The 12809-nt window shown below is 41.3% G+C and overlaps 2 protein-coding genes across 2 annotated transcripts in view; one reads left to right on the top strand and one right to left on the bottom strand.

Moving 5' to 3' along the window:
• The first annotated feature begins 1131 nt into the window (after positions 1–1131).
• klhl34 (kelch-like family member 34) lies at positions 1132–5211 on the top strand. The gene has a single exon (XM_032503441.1). The coding sequence runs from the start codon at positions 2079–2081 to the stop codon at positions 3873–3875; it is 1797 nt and encodes a 598-aa protein (XP_032359332.1). The 5' UTR covers positions 1132–2078; the 3' UTR covers positions 3876–5211.
• Positions 5212–7904: 2693 nt separating this feature from the next.
• Positions 7905–12809, bottom strand: part of cnksr2a (connector enhancer of kinase suppressor of Ras 2a) — a 59197-nt gene continuing 54292 nt past the window's right edge. The window contains exon 24 of the mRNA XM_032503435.1: positions 7905–11738. Within this exon, the coding sequence (XP_032359326.1) occupies positions 11541–11738 (198 nt within the window). The 3' untranslated portion in view covers positions 7905–11540. The remainder of the gene's footprint in view (positions 11739–12809) is intronic.

Genomic DNA, 12809 nt, shown 5'->3' on the forward strand with positions numbered 1-12809 from the left:
ATACTCGTTTCAGCCGGATACTCGGATCACCCCTAATAGCTAACTTGATTTCCTGACTTTTTCTTTAGCACCACCGGCAGGTCAAACTATTCACTTATCTAGTAAAGACTTTCACTTGAAATCCCTACTCTAACTTTTCCTGCAGCGCCATCATCGTTTGTCCTATACTTTAGTTTAATGGCCTTTGTTTGTGCTGCTACTGAGCAAGTTTTAGCACTCAAACATTATTATTTTGTGGCGGAATCAGCCTTTTTCCCTGTGGCTGTCAGGAGACTGACAGTAAACAGAGTGGGACATAGATGCATGCATTGATTAAAAACAGAAAAATATGAAGAAAAAAATACATTCAGGAAAAAATTAAACACCCTAAAAAAACCTCACCAAAACAAATTAAAACTTCTTTACTGTGATGGAAGATGTGGCCCGGAGAGTCTTTCAGAGTATGTTTTCAAATTGTTTACAACTGTAATATTCTAATACTATGTGCATATGTAATGGGTATTACTGGGTTTTAGTTGCGAGTCAGGGGCGTCTTTGTGCATGGAGTCGCTTTGATCCTCCAAATCCAACCGTTTCAAGAAGGAATGTTATGTTAATTGAGGACACGCATGCCATCAAACACATCACCAACCCCCGATACAGCAGATGTCCGTCATCACATCACATGTCCACACAGAGCAGCTGTAGCTAAGTTTAGCCTCCATCAGGTTACACAGGAGAGACACACACTGCTGGAGTTTTAACACCCATAGGAGAAGATCTGACATTGCGAGGGAAATATTAAAAAACATTCTGCAGTTTCAAGAGGCGTGAGTCTGTTTTTTTTTCCCTTTGCTTTTAGCCTGTGTTGAATTTTGAACTGGTGTAAGATTTCCATAAAACAAACAAATACACCGTGAGTGCAAGCCAGCATCTCACGACAAAATGCGCGATGCAGACTGTGCTTGTAAGTATGCATTAAAGCAATGTTGTTTGCATGTTTCAGACACACGGTGGCTTGACATCAATCCCATGACTGCTGCACAACTTGTAGCCTGATATTGAAAACAAATACCACCAGCGTGTTGTTTCTCTGCATAAAAATAATAGCATGACATCAACCTGTGATTTTAAAGCTGCACAGGTCACCATAAGGTTGAATGCCTCCCAGAAGGGCACAGCTTATTCTAATACCAGAAGCTAAGCGCTCCTTTTGGACACTTGTAAAATCTTTTGATGGCTTGGCAAAATTTCCCCGGGTTTCGATATGGACCTGTGTCTGTGTTTCTATTCCTGTCCCCATGGCGATGAAGGCACAGATAGGTGCCGTGGCAACCGTGCCCCTGGAATCTTGGTGTGCAGACTGTAGCAGCTGTATTTACCCATGAGTTCATCTGCCGGGAGAGACACTAAAACCCGGCCAGGCCCCCCCCCCGCCGTGTATGTGTTTGTTTGCTGTGTTTATCCATGCATCTGCTCGCTTGCTCGGTTGGTGTGTATGTTGGATGCATGTATTTGGGTGATACTCCCTCCTGGACGCAGAGGAAAAGGGCAGCGGACAAACACAAAGCCAACAGAGCCGGGGCATCACAGATAGAGACAGGAGGCTTTGGGACGGACTAAGTTTAAGGGCCAAATGGGGGGTGGGGGGGCGGTACACCGGATTGTGTTTGTGGTTGTATGGGCAGTTGTTAGCCTTCCTATCATGGTGTCACATGCGACAGAGCAGAACAAAAACACAGATGGAAGAACTTTGACTAAGGACACACACTTTCCTCTCTTTTCCTCTCTCCTGTCTTTTCCCATCATTTCCTGCTCTTTGCTTTCAACAACTTATAATCCTGACCTCCTACTAATGTCTGATTCTCTTTCTCTCAAACGTCCTTCAGAGCAGCTTGTCGGCTACATCTTTTTTGACAAGACTCATTGCTGCTTTGCCTGTGCTTTCTGCTTTTAATGTTCTTCTTCTAACTTCCCTCTCATTTCTGCTTCATTGCACCTTCCTATCTAAGCTTTCTCTTAGCAACTAGTCCTCTTTTTGACTGTCTCTCAGTAGGTTTCTTCCTCTCTCTCTTATCCTCTCACCTACTATCTTTTGGATGGATAGCTACTCACTCCTCTACAGTTCCTCCCACAGAACCAGGCTTCTCTCCGGCTTCCAGCGTCTGCGCTCTCAGAGAAACATGTGTGATGTCGTCCTAGAGGCCGGCGGTGTATCTTTTCCTTGTCATCGCGCCCTTTTGGCCAGCTCCAGCGAGTATTTTTGGGCTCTGTTTGGAGAGACTACCACAGAGAGATTAGCTGGCTCCATTAGCCTCCCGGCACTAACACCTGAGGGTTTAAACGCCATTCTGGACTTCCTGTATTCCGGCTGGCTTAACGTATCACCGCCTACACTTCCTGTTGTCTTGGAGGCAGCCAGGTACTTGCAGGTCGAGACGGCTGTGTCAATATGCGAGTGCTTTCTGATTGATGGATTAAACGCTGAGAATTGCTGTTTCTATGCTAACCTGGCTGAGCATCACACCCTCTTGGATGCACTTAAAGCTGCCAATCAAACCATCACTATGGAGATGGGGACATTGCTGCAGGAAAGCAGGGATGACCTTCTGGGGCTGAACATCCAATCACTGATGGCGGTGCTCGATGCTGACGAAATACCTGGAGTCAAAGAGGTGGAGCTTATAAAGCTGGCTCTGGATTGGCTGGATGAGAATGGACCCCTCCCTCTGCTGAAATCAAATCTTCTGCTGAGTCGTCTGCGCTTCGGATTGGTCGCCCCTTCTGACCTGCCCAATGTAAACCACGGCCACAAAGCCATGGCCACACCTCTCATCAGAAGTCAGCTGACCCGGGCGTTGGAGTACCACAGGCTTGGTTCTGCTCAGCCAATCAGACAGAGTAAACAGTCCACACTCAGAGCGTCGCCCAATCGTGTGCTACTTGTGGGTGGAGGATCCAGCCCGGATTGGCCGGAACAGCAGATGTTGGTGTTTGATCCCAGAAGTAGGAAGTTTTCATCTCTGAGCTCCACCATCCCGCTGCGACTGAGAAATCACTGTGTATGCTCAGTGGGTGGTTTCCTCTTCGTGGTCGGAGGAGAAGAAGTGAAAGAGGGAGACGAGGATGGGAAAAAGTCAGTCACCGTGGCGACATCCAACCAGGTGTGGCGCTACGATCCACGCTTCGTCAGCTGGGAGATGGTGGAGTCAATGCTGGAGAGGCGGGCACAGTTCACCTGCTGCATCGTGGAGGATGCCATTTACGCCATCGGGGGACGACGCACTGGACCAGATGGCAACATAACCTCTGTAGCTTCTGTTGAGTTTTACGACATGGCCACAGGAGCTTGGAGGAGAGGAGCAACGATGCCTCGCCCCCTTTATGGCCATGCTTCTGCTGTGCTTGAGACCAGCATCTACGTGTCAGGTGGTGTCCCGTGCAACCAGGGCGGCAGTAACCCTGTTGATAACCAGGATGACCACAGAGCGAGCAGCAGAGAAGTCTTGTTCTGGGACCTCAAAGGCAGAATCTGGGAGAAGCGAGCACCCATGTCCATCGCCAGGTTCAACCATCGCCTGGCAACCGCCCACGGCCACATCTACGCCCTGTTGGGAATGTACGAGCCCTTCTGCGATATTGAACGTTACGATACGCAGTCAGACCACTGGACCCGCCTTCGACCGCTTCTCATTGGCTCCTTCGACTACGGGATGGTGTCAACGTCGTCTGGGAATCTGCTGGTGTTTGGAGGGAGGAGATGGAGCGACGGACAGGAGGTGATAGTGAAGAGTGTGTTGGAGTACGATACAAAGAACGATCGCTGGAGAGAGATCTGCCAGCTCCCTAGACCTCTCACTGGGACTGAGTGCACACTGCTGCCTCTACCAGACTGAAGTTCACTTAGTGTGAGAAAACGTTAACATGAAAGTGAGTGATGCAACATAGTCTCAAAATAATGAGAACAGAGCACACATGACTAACATTATAGGGAACTGAATGGGAACTATTACCATAATTTCCCATTTTGGGATAATAAAAAAGAATCAATCAATTAATCTATCCATCTATCAAATTTCGGCCATGAAACTGTTCCATCTCTTTTAGACGAAAAGACGTGCATTATTCCATGATATTTACAAAAATATTTTAAACAAGTAGACTTAAAGAATACTTAAAGAAACAATTGACAAGTTGGAAAACATTCTTTTTTGCTGAGAATTAGATGAACCACATTAAGCTAATACCAGGGGCTGGTTAGATTAAAATCATTACCTTAGAATTATTTTTAAACTTTGTTTTTTGTGTGGGTAACACAAATCACCTATAAGCTTTACAGATGCTTGTAGACAGATTTGTTGCCTCTGGTCAGAGCTAGCTAGGCCAGCTGTTCCCCTCTTCTTGTATTTATGCCAAGCTACTCTTCTACTTCTTATGGAAGTAGTTAGACATTTTGGGAACTGTACTTCTTTGCGTTTGCCGAGTGCTTGTCATATCTGTTGAATATGAAGCTAGAACCAGGAGATTGTTAGCTTACTTTAACACAAAGTACGGCCTTTTGTAAAACATTTTGATAAAACAAACACGACTGAAATCATTCGTGAGTGTTTTGAGTGTTTGTAGGCTGATATTGTTACCTTTGAACAGAGCTAGGCTAGCTGTTTCTCCCTACTTAAAGTCTTTATGCTAAGCTAAGCTACTCTACTACCACTCGTAGACGTATATTGACGTTTAGGTGCGTACACTTATTCTCTCTTTTTTGTCAAGCGTTAGATGAGAAGATTGATACCACTGTCTTGCCTGTGCGCTAAATATGAAGCTTAAGCCAGGAGGAGGTTAGCGCTTAGCATGAAGCAAAAGACTTTTTTTTTTTTTTTACAATTCAGTTTTTGTAAAGATTTAATAAACAAGATGTACCATGTTAATATGTGAGCTTAAGACGTGTTTCTAAGCCTTTTATCCAACTCCAGACAAAGCCAACCTAGCTGTTTTCCTCGTTTCCAGTCTTTATGCTAAGTTAAGCGAAACGTCTTTTGGAAAAACATGTCATGAAAATGACACGGGATAAAAAGTCTACACACTGATCTGACAGATTGTTGAAAAGAGAAAGTACTGTCAGAGGAAAATATGCAATTACCGGTGCAATTATCATCTATAAGCACAGGTCATTGAGGGATGGTCCTCATTTACAATGACATCGAGACAAATTACAAAGACAAAAACAAAACAACAACACAGAAAAGAAGCGACACGAGAGAAATAGAAAGACATTTAAACTTTCTGAATTGGAAAAAGAATTTGATAAATAAATTTGCATAAGGATGCAAAAGAAAGTACAATTATGTCAAGCCATTACAGTAAAAGTAGAAATTTGCAGGTTTAAAAACAGATTTCAAAATTGTCCAAAAGTTACAAGTGAGTTGATTTAAGGAAGGGCTGTTGTTCCAGGAGTCAGAATTATAAGCAACCACTAGTGAAACGTGATATACATGGTGTTGTCAACAATACTCCTGTGACCGAATGTGACAATGTTCTAAGTGCTAAGGAGGGATGCAAAGGGGATTTTGACAACCAGCAGAGGAGGAGGTGGGACAAAGGTAATTCCTGAAAAAAATGACTTTTCAAGAGGACGTTGAGCCAGGCTGCGGAGGAGGCTATCACCACGTAACATGGAATAGAAAAGAAGTCAAAACAGGAGATAAGGGGATGAAGGTGGAGGAGGACATCTTTGAAATAATTTATGGAAGATAAAAGTCTGATGCATGTGACATTCCTGTTTATTTACTAGTGATGAATAATTTCGGTTTTCTATGAGACAGATATAGAAATAGAAGCAAACCAAGGATATCGGGTGACCTTTTTTCTCTCTTGTTTTCCATCTGCACTGACAACTTAATGGGCAAAGTAGGTTAAAGCTGCACATTTAAAAAAACAAAAACATAAGCGGGAAATCATATGCATAATAGCTTGGTAACCTGCTGGAGTTAATTAGGGACTTTTGTGTTTACTTCCATTTAATTCTGAATACTGTCTGCACACACATTATTTATTTAACATGTTTTACTATTTGTGAAGGTAAAACTGGATTCAAAATAAATGCGTGTTCATTGTATCCCATAGTGATGATTTGCAAAGAGAATATGTATAAAATAATTTGCACGGGTACGTACTTCAAAACTTATACAGGCAACTTAAAATATTTTCTACACAAATCCTAGCGTGTGGGCTTTTCAGTTGCCATTAGTGTCAAAACCTTGCTGAATTTAATGCAGATTTTGCAGTATTGTTTAGTCAATTAAACATTCCAATTGGCTATTATGTTTTAAAAAAATTGATTATGTATTATGAACTCTGATCCCCCAAAAAATCATGAACCACAAAGAAGCATCTTATGTTAAAGTCCAGCCAAAACAAAATCTGATCAAAAACAGTTGTAGGGCTTATAATTACAGACCACGGCCAAAAGTTCAGACACCTGAACGTCACATCCATATGTGATTGTTGAGTTTCTCATGCCAAAACCACGGGCGTTAATCTGCTGCAGTGAATATGAGTGAGGTCAGCTACTGATGTTAGGTGTTACGGCCTGGATCACAGTCTGCATCAGAGTTTCCTCCCAATGATGTTGGATGTGAACTAATTTATCTATTTTAATCCTTCCACATAGATGTGATGCTTTCTCTTCAGCAAATGTTTAAGTCAGACTCTTTATGTACAGTACGTCATGATTTATCCACTAAGATTGTTTCTATTGCATTTTGTCCCATTTGGCATTTAATAAACTATTCCATTTCAATCAAAAAAAACGTGCTCTGGTTTATTGGCATTTCTGTAAACCAATCAAAAAACTCATCTTGGGTGGTGCTAAGCCCCGGACACAATGACGGTGACTCTGCAAAATATCCTCGGGAAGGAACTTGTTTTGGTGGAACATGTGTACATTCAAAATTTGTACATTGTTTTAGTCGTGCAACAGAAAACTCAGATTGGACCGATAGTCTAGCTAGCTGTCTGGATTTACCCTGCAGGGATCTGAGGAGCAGTTAGCCATAGTCCTCAGAAATCCACCGGAGGTTGGAATACCAACACAAAGAAAGTGGAAAGTGACGGACATTCGGCCGAAAATGAGGGACATCCGGTGCAATTTCTTGCGGCACCGGAGCAATCCCGTAAATGAAACGTCGTTGATATAGACAAGTTGAATTGTAACTGTTGTAGAACTGTCAGTAGTGGTTGGTACAGCAATATAATGTCCAACTTAGGGCTGGGCAATATATCGATGTATCGATATTGCGATATGAGACTAGATATTGTCTTATATTTTGGATATATCATAATATCGTAATACGGTAAGTGTTGTCTTTACCTGGTTTTACAGGTTACATTACAGTAAAGTGATGTCATTTTCTGAACTTACCAGACTGTTCTAGCTATTCTATTATTAAAATTTACCCACTAAGTCATTAAATCATTTCTGGGGAATATTTATCAAAAACCTCATTGTGTAAATAACATTTTGTTAAAGCACCAATAGTCAACCATACAATATCGTCGCAATATCGACATCAAGGTATTTGGTCAAGAACATTGTGATATGTGATTTTCTCTATTTCGCCCAGCCCTAGTCCAACTGTAACCAACAGCTGGTTTCAAAATAGAAGCAGTCGTACTGCATGAGAGCATTGGATTTCTCGCTCAGCTGTGATAGAGTAGCATTGAGGGAAAGGGGGGAAGGATTAGGACTGGTCGACATTTGAGCTTCTAAACCTTATAGGGATCTTTGTTGGTTGAACACAGACTCTCTCGCTTTTACTCCGTTGTTGAGAGTGACGGTAGAGCGGCTGTTATCAGTGCTCATCATCCTGTCAGCCTCCTCTCCTTCTCACCGCCCGCCGAAGCGATAACAAACCACAAATACACCTTCATCCAAATGTCCACTCTTTATTGATCCACTCTTCTTCTTCCGACAGAACACGTAGAATGATAAATAAATACTGTTATTTTACCATAATTTATAGACTGAATATTAAACAATCTTTACTTAAATGTCCAAAAAAACCTGATAGAATTAGAGAACATGATCCAAGACACTTAGTTTGCACTCTATAAAAAGAGATCTACTGTATCTAGAGAGTTTCAAACACAAAAACAGACAAGGAATACTGTGTTTATCTACGACAAAGACATGCTACTACAACCAACCACGGGCAGCAGTATAGACAGAGCATTCAAACTGTGTTGTGTAATGTGTGTTTATTGGCTTGTGTGCATGTCTTTGTGTATTGGTGTGTCTGATTGCTTTCATAGTTTTGTGCAGTGTCTCTGAGCATTAAGTCATTTGACAGCAGCATATAAATAAAGTAATATATTTTTATTAGATCCATATTTCATTTCTTACGCAAATATTTCCTCATATTCTCTATGTGGCATGCAGGATACAGAGAGCCAAATGCTCTATGAGGAAAAATCCACCCTGAGAAACTTTTACACCGTGATATAATATATAATAAAACCGGGACATTCGGAAAGTTTCAGGGGTTATTCTGTCATTTTCCTGCATTTTTTCCCCGTTTTTTTAGGACGCTTTTCTGTGGCGACCTAAAGAAACCTTCCACTTCTTGTTGGATCATTTACATGTTGTTGTCATGGTGACTGTATTAAAGTGGCTGCTAAAGCCACAGAGAATCAAAGGAAAAATTAAAACAGGCCAATAGCTAATAGCAAGAATCTTGTTCTCTTTGAAGGTTTTTCTTATGTGTACAAGATGTCTGCACTCCAAAAGTTACAATAAACTGCCTTTTAGAATCAAATAACTTAATCAAATATGGATATCAGATTAAGATTTCTAAAAAAAGAAAGAGCTTAATTCTTATAACAATCAAAGGCGTGGGGGGGGCTTCTGCTTCTGCACTCTGAGTTAAAAAGTAACTCTTGCCAAAATCCTTTTGTGATTGTACCCGAGTCAAACTTTCTTTTAAGGGCTCATTTGGCACGGAAGCGCCATATTTTTTGATATACCGTATTCTTGTTTTTTGGTGAATTGGCTTGTGAATGGTACTATGATTGCATTCAAATCACTATTTTCCAAACACTAAGAAGGATCGACACAACATGAAACTTTACTCAAAGTATCGCCAGGGGCTCTACACATGAACTCTAGCATTGAGAACATTGTTTGTCTACACAAAGTTAAAGAAAGGTTTTAACAACTCATTGTGGCCGTTGTTTACGCTCACAGCCATCTTCAAAAAAAGTCCATCTCTGAATGCAAATGAACGGACTCCATAGGAGGAAATGTCATTCTTTACTCTCCTCCCTGGACTAGTTTTGACTGGCGAGATGGACGGCGACCGACAGCTACAGTGAGTTGTTAAAACCTTTTTTAAGTAAACTCTGTGTACACAAACAATGTTCTCAATGCTGGAGTTCATGAGCCTTCTTATAGCGATCTTTATGCGATCATAGTAGTGCCCCTAGCTCTCCCATTCAAAAGGCCATTTGACCAAAAAACGAGAAAAGGGGAAATCTTAAAAGTGGCACTTCTGTCCTAATTATGCTTTTAAACAAAAGTTTGAATCAGGTACGTACGTTCACAAAAAGACCCTAGGTTGCACCAAATAGGTTGTTTTTTGTCTGTTTAGTTCAAAAAATCACATTTTTGCATTTCAGTATTTTGACTGTGGATTGTGTTCTTCTCTTGCACTAAAATTACTTTAAAAAAGGATTTCTTCGCGGCCATTATGGACAGGACTTTCAATGTCCATGTGGGCACATACAGTATATCAGTATTGGTATAAGACAGACTTAAAAAAAGGGACCCTATCCTTTATGTGATATCATGGGATCGGGGAATGTCAATCAAAGATATATTGTGCATTTATTACAATATTCTATGTCTTAAGAGGCACTACAGAGGCCTTGTTTGAGCATGAGCTGTTTTTCATGGAGATGTAAACAATAATACAAAATATAATGAAGTGGCATGCATTATGATATCTAACTGAACATCATCATGTTTCTGTCAAAGAGATGTAATTTAAAGAAAATATTTAGGCCAAGAAATTAATTAATGAGCTCTAAACGAGGCAGCTGCTGTCAAATTTAATGAAGGCTATTAAAGATTATATTTTAAGACAAGACTCGCTAGGGGTAATGTCATACTGAAAGGGAAAATAACGTGACAGCATGATAGGGAAACTGGCGTAATTTCAGTTTTGTGCAAAAAATAAAGTGTTCATATTATGCTCATTTTTAGGTTCATAATTGTATTTAGAGGTTGTACCAATTTAGGTTTATGTGCTTTCATTTTCAAAAAACACCCTATTTTTTATTATTTTTGTTTATATTTATTTATTTTATTTTTGTACTGCACATTTTTCACCCTGTGTGTTGAGCTCTCTGTTTTAGCTACAGAGTGAGGCATCTCTCTTCTGTTCCATCTTTGTTGGGAGTCGCACATGTGCAGTAGCTAGGTAAGGACTACTAGCCAGTCAGAAGCAGAGAATGAGGGTGTGCCACGCTAGGCTAGGTGAGCATTATTTCGTGTGTTACAAAGTGATGAAGGTTTGCCACAGAAGTAAAGGCTGGACAACAATAGAGCTGTTTGGAGCAAAATTGTGAACAGTGTTTTCTGTTGGATAGTAAGTCCCTTGGGCTGGATTTTGGGCTTTTTCCCTTTGTAAACATATAACGTGCACAAAAAAGATATATAAAGGAAAGGGGGAAAAGCCCAAAAAGACTCATATGAGCACTTTAAACAAAACACCCCAACATGGGCTCCTAAATGCAAAATACACTAGCAGTTTGAAAACAGTGTTAGAAGTGTTTTTAGGGTGGACTTTTCCTTTAAATGGGTCTTATTCCAGGAAGCTTCTGAGTGTGCATGCTTCAGGTCCAGCCCAGCACAGTACAGTACGTAATCTACCAAACCAGCACAAACAAAAGTCTCTAAAACTAGAAACTGAGACTAGTTGCTTTAAAAAAGACATGTGCCTTTTGTTCTCTGCTGTTAACACTCACTGTACAGAAAAATATTATCATATGCGTCAAGTGTAAGGCTTGATAGAATACAATGTATGTCATTTGATGGCTATAAGAAGGTCTATGAGACACTGTGCAGTCGGTATAAACATGGCACAACAAGCAGGATAAAATACTGTTACTCATGAGGAAACTATTCTGAGGCCTCGGTCCATGTCAGGAGGAACAAACTGATAAAAGTCGTCCACCGTAAGTCTTTATAGAGCACAAAAGCTAACACGTAATACTTAAGAATCAGTTTATCGTCCGCCCCCGAGCCAGCTGGAGTGGCATAACCAATCAGCTCGTAGATTGATGTGACATGAAGGGCCACGCAGGCGTCTCCTCAGAAAAAGTGTCATGCTGCACTTGTACACTGCGGCTGTCAAGTTGTTCCTACTCTCCCCTCTTGACAAAGTCCATCACTGATCGCAACCCTGATGAATCGAAACGTCCGCTGGAGCTTGTTCAACTCTTTTATTCCAGAATCAGGAGAAACTCAAAATGTGTGAGTGTGCATGTGTGAGAGTGTGTTCCACTCGTCAGACGTGGGTCTCGATGTAGGAGTGTGTGTGAGAGAGCGAGGGCGTGAGGGGCGGGCCGGGGTCTGATTCAGCGGTTGAGTCTGGCTCCTGAGAGAACAGCTCCTGATAGGCTCTTTTCCACTCCTGGAACTCTGCCGACGACAGCTGGGGATTGGCCAACAGCCTGTCAATCAGCGCTAGCTCCCCCTCCCTGTCCTGGGGGGGGGGGGGGGGGGTGCAAAAACAAAGGAGGGGGGACGGGAGGGGGAATCACTTTTTGAAATTTTTAATTTTAAACCACTTAACTTAAAACGCAGACACACGTGAAGCAAGACACACAGTTAGAGGATATACAGTTAGTTTTGGGGGGAATTCTCATTTGTTACACTAAGTCCACTCATTTGTTCTTTTGTTCTGGAGAGTTTGGCTACTGCAGCTACTCTAATGCTACACTGTCAGCAAGGAAGCCTTCATAAGGGGTTGACATGGTGTAACAAATTATATGAATATAGATGAATGATTTACCAATGCTTTTTCCGATATGAGCTATTAATAAGTTTCCAGTTAATTTTTCGGTCAATCAACTAACTTAATTCCTTTTTAGCTGTACTTAAACATGCCGTTGGGTAGTTTAATTTATAACAAAACATCATATTGTACAAGCTGTTCGTATGTTTTCTATGCAAAAAGCATAATTTGTTAAAGGGACAGTTTGTATGTCTTGAAGTGGGGTTGTATAAGGTACTAATCCATGGTCCGTGTATTAGCCACAGTAGGTAGCGGTCAGCCCGCCCCCAGTTTGGAGAAGCATGCAGGGGTATTGGCTGTACAAATTTGTTTTTTTACTATTTTCACTACTTTACCTCTCTGTCAGACAACCGTTTACTGACGGGAATTGAAGCTGTTATATCAATCGATGCTCTCTTCAAAGTCACCAGACCTATTTTACAAAAATAGTAATTTTTCCTTGCAGAACACGAGGGTTGCTGGTCTACCGCAGCCTCGATCGGTTATCGTGTGATTTTGGTTTTAAAAAGGGTAAATAACTAACAAAACTAACTAACCGATCGAGGCAGCAGTAGATCAGCATATCAGCACCGTATAATTTAAGTTTTTTGTCAAAGCAGTCTGGTGGCTTTTTAGCATAGATACAGTTTATACAACGGCTTCAGTAAAGGGATGTCTGACCGCAAGTTGAAGGGGTGAAAATATTCTAAATATAACGTACACTTAAACTGACATTGATTTTTTTTTAGATGGTTGATATATATATATGTATATATATAT

This window comes from Etheostoma spectabile, chromosome 22, assembly GCF_008692095.1.
Source record: "Etheostoma spectabile isolate EspeVRDwgs_2016 chromosome 22, UIUC_Espe_1.0, whole genome shotgun sequence".
Taxonomy (NCBI): domain Eukaryota; kingdom Metazoa; phylum Chordata; class Actinopteri; order Perciformes; family Percidae; genus Etheostoma; species Etheostoma spectabile.

Excerpts from the sequence above, each read along its gene's own strand:
- klhl34 (XM_032503441.1), top strand. The coding sequence starts at position 2,079 with ATGGATAGCTACTCACTCCTCTACAGTTCCTCCCACAGAACCAGGCTT.